We start from the raw sequence: 25,434 nt of genomic DNA, 5'->3' as shown, positions 1-25,434 counted from the left end.
TCTGGGTAGGATCGTCATTTACTTGGGAATGAACCAGTAAAGCATTTTTATAAGCAACAGATCAGCATCCTCCTAATAACTTTCACCAAAGTACAAAGTTCCTGAGCGACATCCACATGAATCGATCAGATCTGTGCTTCAACAACAGCTGATTTTGTCAGTTAGAGCTGTGATCGCCTTTATAACAGTTTTTCCTTTTTATATCATTGTCTTTATTCTTCTGTCAATAAAATGAAGTAAAATACAGTACATCTCTATCAGCTGCAATTAGTCAAACATTTACAGTTGAAAACACTCATTTACAGACTGTCATTTCATCTGTCAACAACAAATGAAACAAAGCATTACAATTCATACAGATTGTTCTTTAGAGGTGCAACTTACAAAACTGTAAAACATCTATGACACTGATTGAAAGGCTATTCATTAAAATAAGTTTATCGGCTCCCAAATCTTGGAAAATGCAACTAAATGTTCCTGAACTATGTATTAGGATGGAGCGTCTGCGGCAGGCCTGGATGACCTCAGTTCAAACAATCAAAGCTGTCTAAAATGACCTAAAACCCAATCTAGATCACTACATGAAAAGCATTATTATAAATTATGGAGAACAGTTTCCTGTCAGTAGCATCTGGCTTGTTAAGTTAGTTGAAATGTTTTAGAGAAAATGGCTTTGTAAATGTGCGTGTGAGCTCTATATGGATGATTTACTGTACATCTGTGCGATCTGCTCGCTGAAGACTCGCCGGAGATCCACACGCCTGCTCTTCAGGGTCGGCGTGAGGAGGCCGTTTGACACGCTAAACATTTCAGGGTGCAAATATAAGTCCTTCACCTGAGAAAGAGAGAGAAAACGGCTGAAACTGAAGCTCTGCTCTTGATATACATGACTGAGGATATTCATGAACACGCAGCAGCAAAATCAGTCAAACTATCCAGCTTTATATGTTTGTGTCAAACATTTGACTCCGAGGCCTTCAAGTGTCTACAACAATATCCAAAGTCTCCATGGCTTTTCGTAATAGTGGTTTAATCTTTCATTCATTCATATCCAGGATCTGTTATTTGTTGGATAATTATTAAGCGATAGCTCACCCAAAAATAAGAATTCTGCTTAAAAATACTTGTTTAATGCATGAAGAGCTTCCTTTTAACACAATTGATGTGCTCCATGTATGTGCCTTGATCAATGCTTATATGTGAAAAAAGCATCTAAATATAAAGCAATCATGTCTCCAGAAAACTTGACCATTTGATTCATATGGACCTCTATCACAATCTCTTCATTAACTTTTTGAAGTGTCCAACTTTTGGTAGAATGGACTTACAATGTTGGGACAGATATCTCTGAGGTTTCTTTAAAAATGTCTTCATTTGTATTCTGAACATTTGAAAATTTCAAAGATTTTAAAGACTTGCAGGTTTGGAATGAGGATGAAAATTTGCATTTTTTGTGAAAAAATTAAAATAGTTTGGCGTTGCTAGAAAAAGAAAAAAATTTAACAATATGACTTTTCAAGGTCTTCAAACAACATTTTCAAAATGAGGCTACTTCATATACTCAAGAGAACAAACAGCTGTTAAGGGGGTGAATTAAAATAAGAAACACATGGATTGTAAGTTATTTTAGCAAATTTTAATGTTTTGTCTGATTTTAAAATCATTTTAAGTCATCTTTTGCCCCCCTTGGAAATTTGCCTAGGAACCACTGGTATAAAATCATAAAAAAGAGAACATTTGCCTTTCTTTTCTTTTTTTTTCCCTCTACAAAAAACGACCCTGAAATCAAACAATGACTGGCAGACCCCCTGTTGAATACGGAGCCCTTTAAAGGACATTGTGGTGAGAAAAATTCGAGGTGAGTGGAAAAAATTCGGGGTGGGAGGAAAAAATAATTTTCAAATGTTTTGCATTCCCTCGATGAAACTTTTTGTTCCCTCGCAAAGATATTTGCATTCTCTCGCAAAACCATTTGAGTTCAGACAAACTCTTCCTGTTTACTTTACAGCTTGCAGTGGTTACAGCTCGTATGTTCACAATGGAGCGGTTCATAGTTTTATTATGAACTTGGACTCAAAGTAATACAGTCAGTGCTTATTTCGAAGCACGGTTTTGGGACATAATAAAAATTGATAAAAAAAATATTTATTAATAAAAATTATTAGGCTAACATTAATAACCTTATTAATAATATTACTATTAATAAAGCAGAATATGAACGCAACGCCCTGCACGTTAAGCCTTTTCTTCCCCATAGAAAACGCTTAAGGTAGGCTATAATGAAAGGTTCGTGCAGCTCGTATATTCACAATGGAGCGGTTCATAAAGTTTTTATTTTGAACTTTGACTCAAGTATAAAGAAATACAGTCAGACAGTGGTTAGTTCAAGGCACTTTAATGTGGCTTAATGTATTAAAACAGTGACATTAGGACCAAATTCGATAATAATAAATACTAATAAAATTGTTAGGCTTATATTAATAACCTTATTAATAATATTACTATTAATAAAGGAGAATAGCCCAGAATATGAATGCAACGGATTTGGTATTTTTAAATCACCGTTTTCATTATAGCCTACCTTAAGCGTTTTATGGGGGAGAAAAAGCTTAGGTTATGTGCAGGGCGTTGCGTTCATATTCTGGGCTATTCTGCTTAGTAATATTATTAATAAGGTTATTAATATAATTATATAACTAATAATTTTATCAGCTTTTATTATTATCGAATTTGGTCCTCCAAGTAACTGTTTTAAAACATTAAGCGTTTTATTATGTCCCAAAACCGTGCCTTGAACTAACCACTGACTTATTAATTTATTTGAGTTCAAAATAAAACTCTATGAACCGCTCCATTGTGAACATACGAGCTGTAACCACTGCAAGCTGTAAAGTAAACAGGAAGAGTTTGTCCAAACTCAAATGGTTTTGCGAGAGAACGCAAAACATTTGAAAATTATTTTTTCCTCCCACTCTGAATTTTTTCCACCACAATGTCCTTTAAAGGGCTCCGTAGCTGAAGACCCCTGGTTAACATGGAACCAGCTCCACCCACAGGAATTACACTGGCAATGCATAACAAAAAATGTATCTGCTTCGAAAAGCAGTCCAGCCTCAACTTCACAACAGCAGTAATGCATATTTTAATATTTTATGCAAGTGCTTTAACAAGCTGCCCAATCCTGATGAACACTGGCCAGATAGACTTCCTTTGCAAAATGTATTTCCATACTGTACATCTTTAAAAACAATGAATGATGAATAATTTATCATACTGTAAGTGATAACTGACACATGCTATCAGTTAAGCTGTAAATGACCCAGAATGCTCCTCTACCTGCTCAAATGACTTCAGTCCTGCCTCCTTCCCCACTGCCGTCATGTCCTCCAGCACAGCTTTCTTCACATCCTGCCGGTCAAACGGGACAGAAAGAAATGTCATTCAGTTTGAAGGAATAGTTCACCCAAGAATGAAAATTTGCTGAGAATTTACTCAACCTCATCAGGAAAGATTTAGTGAAATGTAGCATTACATCACTTGCTCACCAATGGATCCTCTGCAGTGAATGGGTGCCGTCAGAATGAGAGTCCAAACAGCTGATAAAAACACCACAATAATTCACAAAAAACACCACTCCAGTCCAACAATTAATGTCTGAAGAAGTGAAAAGCTGTGTGTTTGTAAGAAACAAATCCATCAGGGTGTTTTAACTTTAAACAGTCGCTTCTGGCCATAATCCATAATAACGCTTCCTCCAGTGAAAAAAGTCCATCCCCTCATGTCTCTCATCAAAATCTACCAACATATTTGGTTAGAGCTGTTTTGGACTGTTTTCACTTATAATCGGTGCTCGATCTGTGCATATTTCTCTCCTGATTCATACAAGACGACTTTTTACTGAAGAACGCAATATTATGGATTATTAACTTTTTACGAACAGTTTTAAAGTTAAAAACGTCTTTACTGATGGATTTTTTTTTTTCCTTACAAACACAGCTTTTGGCTACTCAAGATGATAACTGATGGACTGGAGTGGTGTGGATTATTGTGATGTTTTTATCAGCTGTTTGAACTCTCATTCTGACGGCACCCATTCACTGCAGAGGATACTTTGGTGAGCAAGTGATGTAATCCTACATTTCTCCAAATCTGTTCTGATGAAGAAACAAACTCTTTGACATCTTGAGTCTGAGGTGCCTGAGGTGAGTACATTTTCAGCAAACTTTTAAATTTCAGGTGAACTATTCCTTTAAAACTATTGATATCTTAAAAAATTACAGTGTGTGCACAAGTGATATGAGCATGTTTAATGTAGTTTGGTCCCTAGAAGGGAGATACATTTATTTGTATTATGTATGGCATTAAAGCTCACAGGATTTTGACAAAGCTCTTCATAAGATCCCACAATCCCTCTTTCTTTGGCCCAGTCGACAAACACCTCCGGGTCTGGAACTACAACTCCTATCAGATAAGACTAAACACACAGAGAAACACAAGAGACTGCTGTGAGTTTCACTGCACTGAAAACAGAAGGACAGGCCTATCATTCAAGCTTGATGCCCAGAACTGCTGTACTTAAGTGTCTACACTTACTTGTAGACTATCTCCGTGCACAAAGACCTGAAGAACAGGAACACAGCGAGTGTAGACGTTCTCGATCTTCTCGGGAGCGATGTACTCGCCCTGGGACAGCTTAAAGATGTGCTTCTTCCTGTCCACAATGCGCAAAGTCCCGTTCTGAAAGACCAGAGAGACAGCAAATGTTCACACTAGGGTCTTGTTCAGAAAGTCTTAAAGGGACAGTTCACCCAAAAATTAAAAATCTGTCATCATTTACTCACCCTCAAGTTGTTCTGTATAAGTTTTTTTCTTCCGCTGAACACAAAAGATGATATTTTGAAGAATGTGTGTTAACAGTTGCTGGTACCATAGGATTTTTTCCCCCCATACTATGGAAGTCTATGGCTACCAGCAACATGTTCTTCCCAATATCTTCTTTTGTGCTCAACAGTAGAAAGAATCTCATAGATTGGAACAACTTGAGGGAACACAATTTCCATTTTTGGGCGAATTAACCCTTTAAAGGAGAAATATATTCTGTATACAAACAGCCCATGGTGATTTAAAGTGATGTGAAGCAGCTGTAGGGTCTCACCGGCAGCCACTGTCCCACGTCTCCAGTGTGAAGCCAGCCGTCAGCGTCCAGCGCCTCTCCCGTCCTCTCCTCATCCTTCAGATACCCTCGGAAGACGCTGTGACCCCGGATACAGATCTGACACGCATAACACACAATCAAAGTGTTAAATGACATAGGGAAGTCCATTCATTTCAGCTTATCGATCTGACAAAAGTGTTCCTCACATAGTGTGTAAGGCCCATGTTACAGGTCACTTTCCACAATTGCTGGTAGATAAGGCCCAAAATTCCCCCTAATTACAGAAAATGTATCCCTGTTTAGTTGGTAGGTTCATTTTCCACAGTGATCTGGATACTGACCTCTCCTTCTCCATTCTTGGCGTAGTAGTTCATGTCAGGGATGTCTGTTAACTTCACCATAGCGCAGGGTAAAGGAGCTCCGACATGACCTGAAACACATCAGACAAACACAGCTAACATGACTCCTCAGAACAACTGCTGAATCACAAGTCAACATTAGTATTACATGGCTTATTGTTTGTTCTCACTGGAAACAATCATGTCAAACACTGCACATTTTGGATAATGTAGTAAGTCATATGGGTATCCTTATGAACTACTTTTTCAAAACTAGTAAATAATGCGCCATTCATGACTAAAGCAGGCTTATAAAAATACTTGAACACAAACCTGCACTCCAGTCACCGGGCATTGAAAAGGTGCATCCAGCGGTGCACTCCGTCTGTCCATAACCCTCAAAAATCTGAAACCATATTAAATCAAATTAACGTCAATATCACAATCAATACTAGTGAATATCACCAATATGCACTCATCACCCAAGCAGTGCTATTTTCGTGTTATTTGCATAATGATATATTATTTACTAAGATTTGGAGTTGGCTTTTATTTTTTAGTTTATTTCAAATTTAGTTTACGTTTTAGTAATTTTGTTGTGTGCTTTTCTTATTTTTATTAGTTTTTTTTTTTGGTTACGCTTTATTTTAAGGTGTCCTTGTCCAGTGTAATTATATATTTAAGTACTGGATAATAGTAATTAACTACATGTACTTAGTATATGGTTAGGATTAGGATTAGGGTTTGGCTTAGGGTTACTTGCGTGTAATTATGCATAATTTATTGTTATTATAATGGTAAGTACATGTAACAAGGACACCCTAAAATAAAATGTTACCGTTTTTTTTTTTCCAGTAACACTACAAGGTTTCATTTCTTAACATTCATTAACATTCGTTTCATTTGTTAACATTCGTTAACCACTTAAGCTAACATGAACTAATAATGAAAAATAATTCTAAAGCATTCATTAATCTTACTTAATGTAAATTTCAACATTTACTAATACATTATTCAAATCAAAAGTTGTAGCTGTTAATATTATTGAGTTGATATGGAACTAAGAATGAACAGTTGCATTTCTCTAAAGATGAATAAATAATGTTACAATTGAATTCCTCATTGTTAGCTAATTTTAACGCATTAACTAACGCTAACTAATGAGACCTTATTGTAAAGTGTTACCAATGTGTTTCTGTTAAGCTTTATTTTATTTCAGTTTTAGTTATTTATATACTTGATCTTACACTTATTTCATTTCAGTTAGTTGCCAAAGCAACATTTCTCATTTTTAAGTTTCAGATTTTCATTTAACACTCGCACTAATTTCAGCTTTACTTCAATGACAAAACTGATTCTTAATAGAGTTTTAGTGAACAGTAACAACACTGCCTTCAGATCAATGAGATGTCAGAGATGATGACAAAAACACATTTGTGTATGTATTAAAACGCTTTATAGTATTTTAATATAACATTGAATAGTTATTAAGAGAGACTCACCAGACAGCCGAGGGTGGCTCGGAGGAAGGACAGGACAGTCGGAGAGATCGGAGCGGATGCAGTGAGGATGAATCGCAGGTTTCCACCCAGACTGGCCTACAGGAAGAAAGAGAGAGAGATGAATGAATGAAAAGACTTTATTTTGCTTCATGTCACACATATAACACATTATATATATCCACAAGGGGGCAGTTCAAAGGCAATAACTGCAGCTTGGGTTAATGTGAAAGAGACGTGCCTGTATCTTATTGAAGATCAGTCTGTCCCACATGCTGTTGTTCCTCACGACTCCACTGCTCAGCTCGGCCTGTTTCCTCCTCACGGCGTAATGAAGAAGGGCTCTCCTCAGTGGAGACGTAACCGAGCCCAGAATCTACACACACACACACAGAGTGATTTAACACAGAGTCATTATTCTCCATTTGTGTCCAACATTGACGTGTAGCACTCACTTTATCATAGATGCGGTTGAGTAATCGAGGGACCACGGGGAAGAAGGTGGGCTTCAGGGTCTTTATGTCATCCATCAGCAGAGAAATGTCACCCTGGTAAAAACCAACCCTTGCTCCGTGACAAAACATCGACACCTGAAGAAGAGAAAAAGAGTGCACACTGCAATAGAGAACAAGGGTTCAAATGAACTACATAAAAGGACAAGAATCTAAACAGAGTATGGTTACTGTGTTTTTTTGTATTCAATACGCAATCAAAAGGTAGTGGTAATTTAATTTATGCATTAGGAATCATGATACAACATCTAATAATCTGGGTTAATGTTCATTTAAATTGCTCAAAAGTGACAGTAAAGACACGTATAATGTTACAAAAGATTTCAACAAATGCTGTTATTTTGAACTTTCTATTCATCAAATAATCCTGAAAAAAATAATGCATCAGTTTCCACAAAAACATTTAATAATAATAACAACAATTTATATATATTTATATTAAGCAGAAAAAATAACATTAATAATAACAAGAACCATAGTAATAATTGATTACCAAAAAATAACTGATAATTGAGCAGCAAATTAGAATGATTTCTGAAGGATCGTGTGACACGGAAGACTGAAAATTCAGCTTTGCATCACAGGAATAAATTACATTTTCAAATACATTCAAATAGAGAACAGTTCCTTTAAATTGTAATAATATTTTACAATATTAGTGTTTTTTATGTATTTTGCATCAGATAAATGTAGCCTTAGGAAGCATAAGAGACTTCTTTCAAAAACATTTAAATAAAATCTTAATTATTCCAAACCTTCAACAGCAATGTAAATAAGTTAATTCATGCTAAATTAATGTAGTTTTATACATTTTAAAATCTTAAAAACGTTTATGTAGACATTTACATTAATAAGGATTAATATACTGTATGCAGTACAACCTACTTGATTTTATTTACACGTAACTTTTTAACAAATGTCATTTACTTTACTGTACACCATCAGAACATTAAAAAAAAATCTGAATGTTTCATCAAAACCTACTTCCACCATGGCTTTTCACATGAAACCAAGGGAAATCTTTTCAAATGAAATAATAATATTATGTTATTAATTATGATAATATACGAGTCAGAATGAGTTAGACTAGAGTATCAAAATAGGTGGGGTTACCTGGATCATACGCTCAAACATGTGAGCGAGTGGCAGATAGGAGATGGACACATCCTCCTGACGAATCACAAAGTAGCCCTGGCATGTGTGAATATAAAATATGACATAAATAGTTTAAAATACAACATTAAAATTTTAAAATGGCCAATAAATGCTGTAATTAGACAAGCTGATAAGGTTTTAGAATTTCACTCCCAAGCAAAATATCAGTAGCAGTTGCATTAAGGCGCATTTTTGAGAGAACAGCACGAAGCCATTTTAACACACAACCTGAAGATAAAAGGAACAAAGAGCCTCATAAACAGGACTTGAAAGAGAAGGAGGTCTCATGGGAAACACAAGGTCTTTATTAAAGAAGAAACAGAAGGAAGAGGAACAGGACAGAAGATAAGATGAAAGCTACAGAGAGATGAAGTTTAGGAAGGGAAATGTCACAAGCTGAAGGAGGATAAGAAAGAAAAGAAAGCAGACATGCAGGAAGTTAAAAACTCTCTGAACTGACCTCAAGGATCTTGATGACAGAGGAAGTGTTGGAGGCGATGTTGCCGTGAGTAATCATGGCTCCTTTAGGCTTTCCTACATGAAACAAAGAATCACATCTAAAGCCTAATATTTAGACATCATGGTCACGTTAGGGTATCAAAGGGTTTTAATTTCACAGGTCACTGTAACACAATAAACTAAATACAGTATATTGGGGTTATATATTACAACAGATCAAAAAATGACGCGCAATCCATCCAGGGTTTAGTATAGTGTCTGCTGGTTGGTACCTGTGGTCCCACTGGTGAAACACACCACAGCCAGATCCTGAGGTTTAGGAGGCTAAAGCCAATACAAAAACAAACAAACATGAAACAAATGAATACATCTAAAACTCAACATTTAAACAGTCTAGTTCAGTGTTCACAGTAAGCCGGCCCTGCAACATGCTGTCATGTTCATCTGACACCCTCCACCTCCCCAGCACCACCTGTCTAGATGTGCTACAGGGGATTTTATGTACATCTATTTGTGCAGCAGCAGCATAAATCTTGTGACTCGTTCACTCAGAATGCCAGTGTACTGCTTCCCTGCTTCCACTAGATGGATGTGTTTGACAGTTATGCTTGCAAATTGTGTCTTTTGAAGTGTTTTGGCAGTCTAAAAGCTTTCAAAAAAAATAAAAAATAAAATAAAATTTTGCTCAGCCTTACTTTTTTCATGATTGCCCTGTGTCTCATGATTTTTAAACGCAAAAACACATTCCGCGTGAATTGTCTATTAAATGCTCACAGCAGCATGTCTGCATACTAAAAAATAAATAGCACATCTCCATACTTAATAATAACAGCAGCAGAGCATACAGCAGATCAAGTCAGACAAGAATAAATACAGTAAGACCGTCATATCCATTAAAATAACTTTGAAAGAGGAAATAAAGAAGCAAGGAGCTCTTACCACAGGTGGCTTTAAATTGTCTCTTCCTAGATCCTGCAATGCATTTAAACAGATATTTTAACTGCATTGTAAAAAATAAAGGTATAAACAAGACATTATTGGAGTACTTTTTACAAGCAAATAATATTCCAGTATTTCTACTTCAAAACTGAATGTTTAATTCAATGTGTTATTGGTGATTTATTTTAGTTTTTTTTAATTGTTTGTGAACTTTACTCACAATTTCTGAGTGAAAATAGTTTCAAAGTAAATCCTACACCTTTTTTTCCCAGTGTGATCATGTTTTTATGACCAGCAAATAGAGACTCTAAAGGCAATACATTATGAAAAACAGGATCACAACTCAAAAGTCAGAAAAACGGCATCCATGTTTGCCATCCAGTAACTACTGAGTATTCCGTACACAGACATTAATCAATCACAATAATTTATTTATTAAGATCATTTGCATTTTGTAAAGGTCAAAGAGAGTCATTGTAAAGGTAAATTGCTACATAAATGCCATAAAATTGTAGAAAACGACAACAACTGTTCAATTATTTTAACTAGCTATTTTGTGACAATATTCCTGACCATAATCTGTGAGAGCTGTAGTATCTCCACACCGCACTTCCTTCCTCTCTCCAGCAGGGCGGCGCTGAAGGGGTTAAAGAGCACCAGACAGGTGAGGGTGGGAGTCACTCCATTCTCCTTATTCTTCAACAGAGATTCTGCCTTATCCTCCTTATCACAGATCACCATAGAGATCTCCGCTGGAGAGAGATCCGAGACAGAGAGATGAATCTCAAAAAGCGCTATTAAGATTAAAATGTAAATCATAGCATCACAGCTTCGTTTTGAGGCTTTATTATTATTACTCACCCAGGTTAAGGATGTGAACCATGGCCTCTAATCCAAGTGTATCGTACAGAGGCACCAGAGCCATAGAGAACGTGTAACAGGCCAGCTCTGCAATGACCCACTGCAGCCAGCAGGGGGAGACAAACAAAACAGCAACATATTAGAAACATCCAGTTATAATAAACCTGGAAAAATCTGTATTGGTCTCAATGGAAGTTGCTCAGCTGGTAAGTGCTAGAAATGTGACTTTGCTCACAGGCATTCAGTGATTTAACGGATTTGTGAAAATACGCCTATTATATTAGACCAGTAGTGAAAATGCGTCTATTTTTTTTTTTTTTTGATGAAATACTTAATTTCATTACAAATTGCATTACCAGCATAACAATGTGTGTGAATCGTTCACATGAAAAATGTGAAAAATTTGAGTTTTTTTGCCACACCTGATGATAAAGTTATGCAGCATGATTTTTTGAATTGCTTTAAGAAAAATTCCAAGATCATGTTACCTCTTGTATTTTGTTTTGTTTTGTTTTCTGGTGATTTTAAAAGCAAACAATACACTCGAGTTTAAAATTTAAAATAGAACCTTAAGATTTTTGTAAAACTTTACAATATGGTCACCTTAACAACATTTGTTAACGTGAACTAAGAATGAAAAAATCTACAGCATTTATTAATATTAGTTCATGCTAATTTCAACATGTACTAATACATTATTAAAATCAATAGTTGTACCCGTTAATATTTTTAATTGACCTGAGCTGACAAGAACTAACAATGAACAGTTGTATTTTTATTAACTAACACCAACAAATATTAAAAAATGAATTGTTAAAAATGTATAATTAACGTTAAAAATGAATGTTAACTGATTTTAATGCATTAACTAACGTTAACTAATAGGACCGTATTATGAAATGTTCTCAAGATATTGAATTTTCAAAGATATCAACAAAAATATTTTCTCAGAGGAATAGAAATATTACACTCCAATAAAATAGATGTTAAAGACTAATATATTCTGACGTTGGAGAGTTTTCTTCTGACCTTTTGTACAAATAAGCATGATCAACGTCACACATTTGTGACCTAGAGATCCAAATCTTAAGTATTTCTCAGTCATTTAACGTCATGGTTTTTCTATGTTTAAATGTCTCAAAAGATCCCAGATTTTCAGTCTAGATAAGAAATAATGGTGAATTTGATTAAGATTATAAAAACAAACTTTGAACATAATTCTTTAAAATACCATGCACTGAAGAACTGTTCACAAACAGACCAGGAAATCAGATATGAATCTGTGTATGATATACCTCTGGTCTGTTTTGGGCAAAGATGCCCACATACTGTTGTGTGTTTGGTTTGCAACCCTTCACCAGCAAACCTGATCCCAACACCTGTGCCCTTTCTGCGACCTGTAACAATCACATTGCCATTAAAATCACTAAGAGGGCTTTTGCTGGATTACATGATTATTATACAGTAATAAATGCGTTATAACATGCATTGCTCTCACCTCAGTGTAAGAGATCCACTGATAGGGCTCTCCGGGTTTCCTGAAGCCAAGACAAGGACCACTGCCTGCACAAAACATATAATACTGTTAGTTACTATGGCTCTCTGGAATTCTTGATTCTGATTGGTCAACTGTGAAATACTGTGGTCAAATACATATTTTATAATGATTACTAGCTACTGAGCTGAATAACTGACTGATCCGCTGTTATTTTCCTGTTTATTACAGTGAAGCTGATTTGAAACATTCTACTGTATAAAATACAGATGTAAATAAAGATGACTTTATGAGCAGCTGATTGAAAATAACATCTTTCTTGCTGTATATCTGCTGTTCTAAAATATCCATCTTTATTTTTGTCTCATCACAAATGCTTTCTACGTTCCATAAATCCAAGCACACAAAAGAAATACTTCAAACTCAAGTAGTCGACCAAGAAACTATTGTACAATACATTCACTGAAGGAAGCTGCATGTGATAAAAGCATTATCGATCTGAGAAAGCCTTGCAAAGCACTGCGGTAAATGAAAAGAAAGAAAAACTGAGGAGCTATTGAATTCATCTGCGCTCAATGGATGAAACGGCCACTCAAAATGTTTTTTATACAAACTGTTTTCAAAGCTTTCAGAGAGAAATCACACAGACCTGCTATCCGCAGTCCTCTCTGGAACATGTCGTACACTGTCTTTGTGTCCTCATAGTAAAACTCCAGCAGATTGTCATCCGTCAGTAAAGCTGAGCGTCTACAGCTCTGATCTCCCTGTAAATAAGTATGTGTAATATCTATAAATGATACGTGTTATATGACCAAGAATGATTGCTATTGGTACATATTTATACTTTCATGTATTTCTCCATTAAAAAGACAGTTCATCCAATAATTATCATTACTTATACCTAAAGAATCAGAATGATATTAAAATTGTAAACAAAGCATACAAACAAAGATTATTGGAGTATGTTTTACAAGAACATTTTTTTTTTTTTTTTGGCATATCCAAACAACTTAAATGTGCTAAAATGTGCAGTAAGCAACTCAAACACAAAGTGTGATACTGTATCCCACAATGCAATGCACTCAAATCGACCTTCCATTTCCAATGTGATGAATAAATGTTCTTGATACCGCTTTATTAAAAAGAAAATCTTAATCTGTATTGTAAATACAGACCGGCTGATTGTACATTACCTCTTATTTTAAGTATATCTGCTGTTTTGAAATTACTCATTTTAATATGACTTTCTTCCCAGCTCAAAAAACAAAAAACTAAAAAAACCACCTGGTCTAAGTTGGTATTGCAGTTTGATTAGACTGTAATGTTGGCTAGTTTTAGGACAATTTTCAGCTAAACAGTGTGAAAGATCAGCTAAAACCACCTTAAACCAACTAATACCAGCAAAACAGTTCAAGCTGATTTAAGCTGGCTTTTTAGTAGGATTGACTTATTATTTGATTAGCCAAAAACTGGCTCAACATGTAATTGAGGATCATGTGAAATCAATAGACCTGCATAAGTTTTCACATACTGCATTTAAACAGTGCACAGTATACTTTCAGCTATTCATCACTGTATCCATCATTATACACTATTAAAGTGTTCATTAATATTTTGAACAAACTCTTTTAATAATAATTAACCTCTTTTAATTTAATAAGTTGCCAAAGTAATATTTCACATTTTTAAGTTTAATTAAGTCTTAAAGGTGCAGTATGTAATATTGACAGCTAGCAGTTGAAATGGGTACTGCAGACCAAATTCAAAATATTGGGGAGAGTTTATTTCTCCCACCTCCTCAGACTTGACACTCACGTGGGTTGCCAGATTGAGGACACGCAACAGGAACGAGCCACAGCTGCCAATAACACTGTAAACTGACGAACTGATTTAGCTGTGTTTTAATGTTTCTCTGGTCATAGAGTTTTTTTAGATGGATGCCAAGGCATTTAGGTCAGGTAGAATCTGCGATCTCTGACCCAGTCCGTTTGCTGGCTTCCATGGCTGCAATACGCTGTTTTTTCCACCAACTGGCAACCCGAGGTGTGGAAATACTATTGGTTAAACTGGCAGTGGGCGGAGTCACACAGACCAAAACAAAAACAGATATTCTGACATTTCAAAGTAGAATAACTGGCTGTAGCATAGTTTATGGAGAAACAAGTATGTGAATTGAACATGTTTCCTAAATATCTGCAAACATGGTATTTCACGCTTTAGTCAAAAAAATAATAATTACAGCACCTTAAAAAAATCTTCACCTAATAGGAATTAGTTTTAGTTAGCAGTAACAACACAGTTACCTGCACAGGTATGGACTGGGCCTGTAGGTCACATGGAGGCTGGATTGGTCGAGGTCTGGTCACCAGCCAGTAGGTTGTGAGAGAGGCTAGCGCTCCTAAGCCTATGATAGAGGACGGAGAGAGGGAGAGAGAGGACAGAGAGAAGGACGAGGGCAGAGACGGAAGGAGCGTCTTCAGATTGTCCATTTCAGACTTGCCATCTCCTCCAGTGAAACGCAGGGAACGTAACCAATCCTGAAACTGCATAGCTGTGAGAGACACACAGATTCACTGCCATCAGCATCATCATAAGAGTCCAATACTTCACAGTCTCCCACATCTCTCTAAATTATATGAAAAAGGACGAGGGCTGGATGACAGCCGTAAAAGCAAAATACATATTTAAATCCAAAAGCAGCCCAACCTGAAAGCCTGCTTTGAGAACACCTAATCTGAGAAATATGCTGTTCACCAATATTTTATATATATATTATATATATATATATACACACACACATACACAACACAAAATAAGATATTTAGAAATGTTGATAACCAAACGACAATCATTAAAAAAAGCATCTTTCAAAACAGAAGCAAAGATGGATATGCAACACTTTACTATAAGGATACATTTTTTTATATTAGTTAACAAACTAACAACTAAACTATTAAAACTTAAAGTAAAATTAAAATGAAATTGAAAATAAAATCTGATTCAAAATATTAATACAAACTATGATACCAAGCAGCAAAAAAAATGTAAATAAAGTATGACTATTCTGTATGCTACTATTAATAGTGGCACAGAAATGACATATTTCACCTTTAACCATAGACATAGAACATCACTACACTGTCATTCTCTTTATTGATGTCGAATATGGCAATTTTCACAAACTGGCCCTTTTACTAGCAGCTCGCCAATAACCCTTATTAAAGCTGTTAGAAATGTGCCATTTGTTCCACTATAATTGCAAAGATAATAAATGGCTGTTAACCACAACAGTCAAGCCCTGACACGCTCTACAAAATTTTTGTATGTTTATTTTTTTAAACGGTAAGATGAGGGAAGATGCCCCACTTACTGTAAGAACAACGTGCATGTACTTTCAAACTGTAACATATTGAGATATAAGTTTTGCATATGCAGATGAGGATGAAGGAATTAGCCAATGTGTTTTTATATGGTGGCCAAAAGAGCTCAACGCGCTGCAACCTAAAACGCATGAAAAAAACGCAATAGAAAAAAAAAATAAAAAACCAGCAAATTAAGAAAACATCTTCATCGGTTTGATAGCACATGTGCTGCAAATACTCACAACACAAACGGAAACGCGCTGCAAAAATAGAAACGCGCTGACGACAAAAAAAAAAAAAAAAAAGTAGCACAGACCACAAAGGGGGTAAGCACAACAATGCTTACGAAAATTAACCATGGTTTATTATAGTAAAAGTAGTAACCATGTATTGATGACCAATTGTATAACCACAGTTGTACAAATACCATGGTTAAACTAGGTTAGTATGGTTTATTTACCATGGTTTAACTATAGTATCCATTTTTATTTTTTATTTATTTTAATATAATAAAATGTATTTAATATATATATAGGTTATTTATTTATTTATTTTAATAGTAAAATCATGGTTATTTTTGTAAAAGTGTCCAGCTTACATAACGTTTCACAGTTACAGTAATTGTGTAGTATTTCGTCAGCTTATTTAAGCTAATAATAAAATATATATATATATATATATATATAAAAAGCTAAGGAATTATAAGATCAGGATGTTAAAATGATCTGTTACAATGTGGTCTGTGCGTATTTGCAGCGCGCTTCTGTTGTTGCAGTGTTTGTATGCAGTTTGTGTGTGTTATATGAGTATTTGAAGCACATGTGCTGTCAAACAGATGAAGATGTTTTCTTAATTTGCAGGTGGGTTTTTTTTGTCTATTTGCATGTGTTTTTTTTTCCATTTGCATCGTGTTGAGCTCTCTCAGCCACTGTAATTATAGCAAATAAACAGAAACATCTGCTAATTAGTTGCTGTAGAACAAAATGTAAAATTATTCCAAGAGGCTACTGAGGTAATGTGGCCTTATTAGACTTTTTAAACGATTTCTGATATACCTCTTATAATATTATACATTTTATTTATTTGTTTTATACATTTATATATTAGTTGAATAACTGAATAACCAATGACAGACGACGCATAATCCCAGTAAAAAGACATTAATCATAAGGTAATTTTTTTTCTATTATTCATGTACAGGCATTTGAATATTCACATATTTAATTGTCCATATTTTAATTGTAGATATGTCATAACAGCAACATTATAAATGCAAATGAAATGATTTCACTCAATTAGCCTATAGTTTGCAATGAAAAGCAAAAATATCTCAAATGTACATCTAATTTGTTGAAATACTGAACAACTCCATCAATTACAAGAAGTATTTATTTTAAAATAATAGTAAAAACATGCCATCTGTGCAAATCCTAGGTGGCCCATCTTACCCCAAGGGTTAGTTTTTATTTTGAAGTAAAAAGATATCATTTTCACAGCATGAATCTAAAAACAATAGTGTCCACAAATCACTCATTAACAAACAAACAAAAAACTTTTCCAGAGACACATGAAATTTTGCAGTAGAAAAACTTAAATTGTATTTTATTGTAAAACACTTCAGTAATTGTTTTATTCGAAAATCAAGTCAAGACACAATACAAAGTAAATTTCTGGAATTTTTGGAAATTTCCAGAACGTTTCCTGAAATGTTCCGCCCCTTTGCAACCCTAGGTAAAAATCACTGTATGCACGACCTTGAGTGACCTACAGCTATAATAAAATGTGGTGACTCCAATATGCTAAAAGATAATAATAATCATTACAAAAACCACCAGGAATTATAGTCCATTATTCGAACTCTATGCTGAAATGACTTGGTGCATTAACATTGAATTACATTAATGTGCAGTGACTCCAAATTACTAACCGCTCTCATTGATTTCTTGTAAAGAGGTCTGAGAACAAAACCTGAATGAAAAGCACTCAGCCCTGGGAGAAGCCAACTAATGTTTCAGGGCCTCATCTGAATGCCAAGAGGAAGTAATGTTGATTGGCCGACACGCAACAGGCGCTCGGGTAACTCTCGGCCATTTTCACGCAAGCAGGACGCACACGCAGCCGAAACACAAACACAGCACAGGTGTGGAAGTCTTTCAGGACACACAGAAGGACAGGTGGAGATGACGAGAGGTGTGTTTTCTCGCTGACAGGCTGCAAATGAATTTGAATGGCGTCCCGCAGAAGAAGATAACACTGAAGCGAGTACAGTCGCACTGATTTGGTGGTGAGATGGGGTGACTGGGAGGCCCCAGTGTGAACGCGTTTGCCAATGAGAAGATCTGTCACGATCACATGAGACGACCCAAACATGCTCACTTCCCGGGACTCAATTCACAGCCTCTCTCTCTCTTCTCTAACCTCTCACCCACTTTCTCGCCCCACTAAAGCACAGGAGGATAAAGGATGATGTCATCACCCCTCGCCCTGCATTGGTATTCCCACAGAGAGGGAAAATGCCCTCCCTCCTCTCTCTTTAAATGCCACCACAGCAAGTGCCGTGATGTTTGTCCCCAGAATACTTAACTCTAGAGACGCCGAAGCCAGCCAGCGTCACAACTTCAACTCAGTGTATGGGGTTTGTAATAGCCACGGATGATGATATGCACACAACACAACTATATAATGACGTAAGACAAACTATATATATTAACCTATAATAGTATAATAATATGGATTCAAGATACATTAAGATTTAAAAACAGAGAATGTCCAGACCACAAAACCTTCAAGTCATAATTTAACCCATGGCCATTAATAAAATAATAATAATAATAATAAATGCAAATTTCACAAACAAAAGATGTATATTTTATTATCCTAATTAATCTATGCTGTCATGTTCAAAAAGTATTCTTTTTTATAGTCTTATTTGGCACTAAAATTTAATGCCGTTTTAAAACCGTTCAGAAATTTCCAAGAAAATGTCAGTAGTTGGTATGAATATCAAATATTACATTTTTGAAAAATGTATACGCATAATTTTTTTAAAAGTAATATTTAGAATAATTCAAATTTTAATAATAAATTTACAAACAGCACGCATGGCCAAAAAGTTTTATATTCGTATATATAAATGATAAATATATGATATGACATATACACAACCATTCAAAAGTTTGAGGTAGCATAGATTTTTGGCATTTTCGGTTTTATTTGATTTGATTTATTAAAAACAGTAATATTGTGAATTATTTTTGCAATTTAAAATAACTGTATTTTTCTATTTATTATGTATTAATATTAATTTTTATTAAATGTGTATTATATTATAAAACTATTATTATTATTATTCAATATATTATATATTTTAAAATGTTATATGATGTCATATGATACATATGCACTACCTTGCCAAAGATTTGCAATATTTTGTTGCATTTTACTGTATAAAAATACAGATAAAAAAATAAATAAGTAAATATTACAATTACAAATAACTTTTCTTTTTTATCTATTCTATTAAAATATTTTATTTACTATGTATTTAACATATATAACACATTCTCGTATATTATTTAATATATATTTTAAAATGTTATTTTTATAATTTCATATATTTCAGTGTCACTTGATCCTTCAGAAATAATTCTCAATTTGGTGCTTAATATTTTTGTGGAAACCATTATACGTATTTCAGGAAGATTTCGCAGGGGAAACCTTTTCTAACAATGTAAATGTCTTTGTCACTTTAATGTGTCTCCGCTTAATAAACGTATTTTACACAGTAGAGCCATGTTTTCTCTTTTTTTTTTCAGATTAACAAAGAAATTTAAAAAATAAATTAAAAAACTAAATTAGAAGGGTCTTTCTTCTAAACCCCACACTTCACTCCAGAGGCAAGGGTTAAAGAAACACAACAGTAAACAGGGAAATCCCTTTCATCTGAGCATCTCTGCACAGCCCTCTCTCTGTCACAGGTCCACAAAAGCTGGAGATAAATGGATTTAGCAGAGATGACATCTGAAAATGATTACGCATCACAGATGAGGACAGACCTCTCTCTTTCTCGCTCTCCCTCCCTCATTCATAAGGGCCATTGTCAGAGGTAGACAGGCACTATTGTGTGCTTCTGGCACTCACTTGGGAACTTAAACAGAACAAAGAGGGGAGAGAGCGACAGAGGCTATTACTCAAACTGGTGCTAACTGAACTAAAGTGCGTTTCAAAGAAAGGCCTACAGATTTACAGCCTCCATCGCTGAAGAAAACTCACAAAGAGCAGAGATGAGGAGACAAATGTGTTTTATAGGTTTATCTAGACACAAAAACTATTTTGACTTGTTTGTAAAACCGAACAGCTTGCATGTACAGTAATATACTTACACTCTCAGAAAAAAGGAACAAAAGCTGTCATTGGGACTGTACACTTTAGGTAATAATATACACACTTTAGGTACTAATATGCACTTTAGGTAGTGATAATATGTAAATTCTGGTTCTAATATGAACACTTTAGGTACTAATATGTACCATTTTTGGTATTAATATGGACACTTTAAGTACTAATATGTACCATTAATAATATGTACATATTGGTACGAATATGTACCATTTTCATACTAATATTTAAACTTTAGGTACTGATATATACAGTTTAGGTACTAATAATATGTACCATTTTTGGTACATATTTACACTGTAGGTAATGTACATTTTGGTACTAATATATTGGCACTTTAGATACTACTATATACCATTTTGGTACTAATATTTACACTTTAGGTAATAATATATACAGTTTAGGTACTAACAATATGTACCATTTTAGGTACACCGTAGGTAATATGTTCATTTTGGTACTAATATATACGCTTTAGATACTAATATGTAACATTTTGGTATTCATATATACACTAGGTACTAATTTTTACCCTTTTTGGTACATATACACTGTACTAATATGTAGGCTACATTTTGGTACTAATACTGTATATACACTTTAGGTAGTAATATATACACTCTACTAATATGTACCATTTTGGTATTAATATGCACACTTTAGGTACTAATATCTACATTTAGGTACTAATATGTACTTTTAAGGTACATATTACATATTTATGCACCCGTTAGGGATAAATAAGGTATAAATGTACCTTTTTGTCTGAGAATGTACAGTAAAAGTTGAGCATTCTGGAGAGTTTTAAAGCATATTTAATATGAAAACAAGGCTGTGAGGGGTTCAGTGTGTAATATTCTGCAGTTTACCTTCATGTCAATCATTCAGCTGAAAAAGCACTGAAAATATTTCTTCCCAAAAATTCCCTGAGACGAAAAGTTCCAGAGAAATGAGGTGTGATGGCTGACCTTGAGACAGCACTGAACAGACTGTACATCCCTCACAGCCTTGTTTTCAGTCGTGTCCAATTATATAAGGTGTCTACCCTGACTCAGGTCATTATTAGTGTCGCCTGTGGCCACGGGAAGAGTACATTTTGTGGTCGTGATCTCAGGACGGTGTTGTTTCCTGTGCAGAACAGTTAAACTGCATTTTAGTTTGTTCTTTAGGTCGTAAAATTGTACCCACTTAAAAAAAAAAAGTGTCATAAACAGGTTGTAGAGGAAGGTCCTGTACAAACAGTGTGATGAATGGAGAAACAGTTCGTTTGCTGACATGAATGACGTCTCAGAGCAGGTGTCTTATTGCTGAGAGGCATGCTATTACTTTTCTAAGTGGTCGGACTGACAGTTTTGCCTGGCGGATGATCAGATAATTGAAAACAATTCAACAAACCTACACTGAAAGAAGAATTCAAGCTATATTTACTAATACTTGCAACACCTTAGCAGCTGTATATATATAGCACAGTCCTGGCAACCACATAGACACATGCTAAAAACAACTTTAAACAGGTGTATGGAACAAAGTTCAATTTGATTTATAACCCAGTTGTCACACGCACAACATGGTCTGACCCTCTTACAATGCCAAGACGACCTCAGTGCTCAGAACAACAGGCACATTGTTAGACTAAAGACCTTCAGGATCCAGAGTGAACATCAGTTCCCAAGTGTGTAAGGTAAAACCTCACCGTTAGGAGACGGAATGCAGGTGATGTTCAGTCATGTGAGGATGGAGAATCACAAGAAATAAAGCTCGTTGGAAAGAAAACCTGATGGAGATCTTTGATATCGCAATTATTGTTCATTGACAGCAATGGCAATAAATGAAGACTCAAATGCTTCTCAAATTTACCTCTTGAGAAAAAAAATGTGTCTCCTCTAGAGTTTTGGAAAAGACCTTCACAATGTCTCAAACTGTGACAAATTCATTCATTTTAATAAGTAATTGAATATCCATATCATTTTATAGGGCTATGTCTACAAATGTATTGTCTATTTTATGTTTATTTCATTTTTAATTTAAAGAAATGTTAGGGAAAAAGTCTGAGATAGTTATTTTAGGATTGTTTATACTATTATTTAATGTTTTGAATTAACTTTTATTTTCATATCTTATTTTCAACACATTTTATTGTGTTATTTTGCAACTTTGTCATGTCTTGTTCGTGTGTTTTTAATAAATATTGCATGTTTTTATTTCTATTTGCTTTTATTTTAGTTTCAGTAATTTGAAACTCTTAAAATGAAAACCTCTTAATTTCCTTTTTTATTTTAAGAAAAATCCGAGTTATTTTTGTTTATATTATTTTAGTATTTAACATATCAGCTTTTTATTTAACGTTTTATATTTTCAGTTTTTATTTCAAACTTAGTTTTAGTAATTGTGTTCATATAATTTTAGATCATGCTTATTTATGTTTCTTGTACATAGTATGTTCTTTTGTCATTTTTATTAGGTTTTGTTTTGAATTTTTTTATTTATCTTTCATTTACTTTTATTTCAGTTTCAATTATTTTAGTACTTATTTCAGAAAAGACAGCATTTCTAATTTTCATTCATGTTTTCTTAAATACTTTTTCATAAATTATTTATATTTTATTTTAGCTTTATTTCAATCAATATGTGAATAGTTTTTGTTAACAATAACAACACTGGAATGAAGACCTCTTAATTACTGTAAGTCTCCTAAACAAGCAACCTTTGAGCAAAAACCTGTACCTCTGGCAGCGGATGAAATAGCAGGTTCACAGGATATGATGTCACATGAAGAGGACTCTTGAAGTGGCATTCCAGAGGATTTGAAAGGGAATATGACAAGGAGGCAGGGAATGAGAGCGCCTGTCCAATGGTTAATGAATGAAGGAGGGGGTGAGTGAGAGAATGGCCTGGGTGTTCTCTGGCTGTGATTCCCAAATGAAGCATGAAGAACACAGAATCACACTGAAAAGGTTTGGAGAGGAGAGAGGAGAGGGAATGGGGAGGGTGTTGCATCACAGTGGACAAATTAACTGTCTGGGAGCGGAAGAGAAATGTGGAAAAGCAGTGACACATCCTTATGTCTAATGAAAGGTAACTATATCAGCCTGTAGTGGAAGTATGCTTTTTACTTTATTACAAAATTTCACAATATCGCTACTGTGAAATATTGGAATGGTATCCTGAAGACACACCTCACAACATGTCTCATCCTACAGGTTGATTTTGCTGTCATGGCTTTTTGTGCTGCTCAGAAATGTCTTACTCTCAAACTATGAGTCATTTTAAAGTATTTCCCCTACCAACACCAACCTGACTCCAAAACAAACCTCTGAATTTTGGATTGTGTGAATGTACAAGCTTATTCAGCATGACTAGACATGCCACACACATGCACAACATCTACAATGCTTTGCCGGTCTTCTGCTTGGCAGGCAAAACTGTCTTTTGTTCTAAAGCACCGTTTTGCTGACAGCAATTTACAGTTTTATTTCCTTGACATACAGCACACCCTTACCTCGTTACATAATTGACAAAAACTCACCCAAAATGACCCGGCATGACACGAAGACAGAGAAATGCATTAGTAGCATATAACTACAAATTTATTCAAAGTAGCCAAACTGAGCACTTGCTGTAGATTACATAGAAACACAAGACTCACATAACAATGTTAACAAATTGGAAAAACCTCAGTAACATACAGTTGTCCCAAAAATAATTTCAATAGTTTAGAGACACTTAAAATATCTGAATGTCATTGGATTACATAACATACAATCACAGTAGGTAGCCCGTGTTTTCAAAAGGGAAATGTGGGTATTAATCCAGCACTGATGTGAATTATAAGGAAACCTATTAACAATATATTAGGATGTCAATAGTTTAATCTTTTAAGTAATACAGTGTTTAAAAGTAGCTCATTTATAAGTAATTGGTGCATTTATAAGAGCGCGCCTCTACTTGTTTACAAAATACGTGCACGTGTCACGCGCTGATGCCAAACTTGAAAAGAAATGTGTCGTATAAAATCATTTCACTCGCTCAAAAGATGTTGTGTGAACGTTAAATTCACGTTAAAGTACTGGTGTGATACTAAACAGACCGAATGTTTAATTACAAACGGGACGAGTGAGTGAATGATGAATGAATGAATTGGGTTTCCATTGATAAATGCGGCAGCTTCTTCCGTCTATAGAAATTCTACATTTTTTTTCAGTAACTACGGCGGCTTTTCTACTCTTGAACGAAATCGCTGCATTGATAGGCTACATGGTTTGTGGAAGTTTTAAGGAACTGGCTCTTACCTGTGTGTGGAATCTGGGTCACCCGTCCTCCGAAAGTTTGTCTATTCTCCTCAGACTGTGGTAAATCCCTCCCGGACCCCAGAGCCAGTGTTTAGCCCCTCTCACAAACACGCCCTCGCTCCCCCTCTGAAGTCAGCCTGCCCCCGGGACAAACCTCCAACAACTTCTCGAGGTGTTCCCAAAACTTCCTCATCCAATTATGTGCTTTAACATGCTTTTGGCAACATCTCCAGGGAGTCTATAACAGAAGTTTAGTGTTTAGGTTTCCATACTGATATTATACCGAACTTCGTAGATTCATCACATTAATTGACTGATTTAATTTAATGCTAAAAACTCCAAAATAATAATAAAATATTTTAGAGCGTTGGTCTTCATCGGTTTATCAGCCATTTTGCATGTCCCATTACGTTAATGAATTATATTGAACCTCAGTGAACAGCACTGAAATTGTGTGTTTTTGAACAGTTTAGCAGAATGACATTTTCACTAAAAACCGCGGAGACACTGCATTTGCTATGTGTCCCTTATTTAACACATCTGATTCAGATCATCGGATCATTTTCAGGGGACTCCGTGAACTAAACTGGGTCAGAAAAGAAAAACAGAGGCCTTACAACGCAGTGCATGAAGGGTCCCCAGAACCATTTTTTTTCTTTGCTTTTGTTCAGTTCAAACGAACAACCTTGTTAAAACTGGACCAATGTGGAAAGGAATAATTTATTTTCAAATTCAAATCCTGTAGGAAAAATAATCCAGAAGATTTCAATTTGATTTAACCCCATAGTGATCGGGAACCTTTTTTGGACCCCCCACCTCCCCACCTTTTTGGTTAATGATTTTCTTTCTTTTTTTCTTTTTTCAAAAGAGCTTGAGTTACTACCTGAGGAGCATAAATCCTCTTCAGTGTGTGTGTGTGTGTGTGTGCTTGTTTATGCCTGCGGTCCCCACAAGGGAAAAAAATAATTAAGA

At 35.0% G+C, this 25,434-nt stretch overlaps 1 protein-coding gene across 1 annotated transcript; it reads right to left on the bottom strand.

The window, feature by feature from the left end:
• Positions 1-101: 101 nt before the first annotated feature.
• On the bottom strand, positions 102-24,591 carry acsl2 (acyl-CoA synthetase long chain family member 2). Its single transcript, XM_058784982.1, has 21 exons — positions 24,463-24,591; positions 14,717-14,964; positions 13,063-13,177; positions 12,417-12,481; positions 12,214-12,315; positions 10,919-11,018; positions 10,631-10,809; positions 10,058-10,090; positions 9,391-9,442; positions 9,120-9,193; positions 8,618-8,695; positions 7,448-7,582; positions 7,234-7,368; positions 6,996-7,091; positions 5,827-5,899; positions 5,497-5,585; positions 5,156-5,272; positions 4,594-4,737; positions 4,373-4,474; positions 3,337-3,408; positions 102-835 (listed from the first exon to the last, which is right to left on the bottom strand). The coding sequence occupies exons 2-21, from the start codon at positions 14,960-14,962 to the stop codon at positions 695-697; spliced, it is 2,148 nt and encodes a 715-aa protein (XP_058640965.1). The 5' UTR covers positions 14,963-14,964; positions 24,463-24,591; the 3' UTR covers positions 102-694.
• Positions 24,592-25,434: the final 843 nt, after the last annotated feature.

The sequence above is a fragment of the Onychostoma macrolepis genome, chromosome 08 (genome assembly GCF_012432095.1).
Source record: "Onychostoma macrolepis isolate SWU-2019 chromosome 08, ASM1243209v1, whole genome shotgun sequence".
NCBI lineage: Eukaryota > Metazoa > Chordata > Actinopteri > Cypriniformes > Cyprinidae > Onychostoma > Onychostoma macrolepis.
Note: the sequence above shows the minus strand (reverse complement) of the source record. Positions and strands in the feature narration are given on the sequence as shown.

What these genes read in the sequence shown, in the direction of transcription:
- acsl2 (XM_058784982.1), bottom strand. Translation starts at nt 14,962, where the DNA reads ATGCAGTTTCAGGATTGGTTACGTTCCCTGCGTTTCACTGGAGGAGAT. An exon ending in GAGCCACCCTCGGCTGTCTG is followed by an intron (nt 5,900 to 6,995) that starts GTGAGTCTCTCT and finishes ATATGGTTTCAG; the next exon opens with ATTTTTGAGGGTTATGGACA. An exon ending in CCAAGAATGGAGAAGGAGAG is followed by an intron (nt 5,273 to 5,496) that starts GTCAGTATCCAG and finishes TATGCGTGTCAG; the next exon opens with ATCTGTATCCGGGGTCACAG.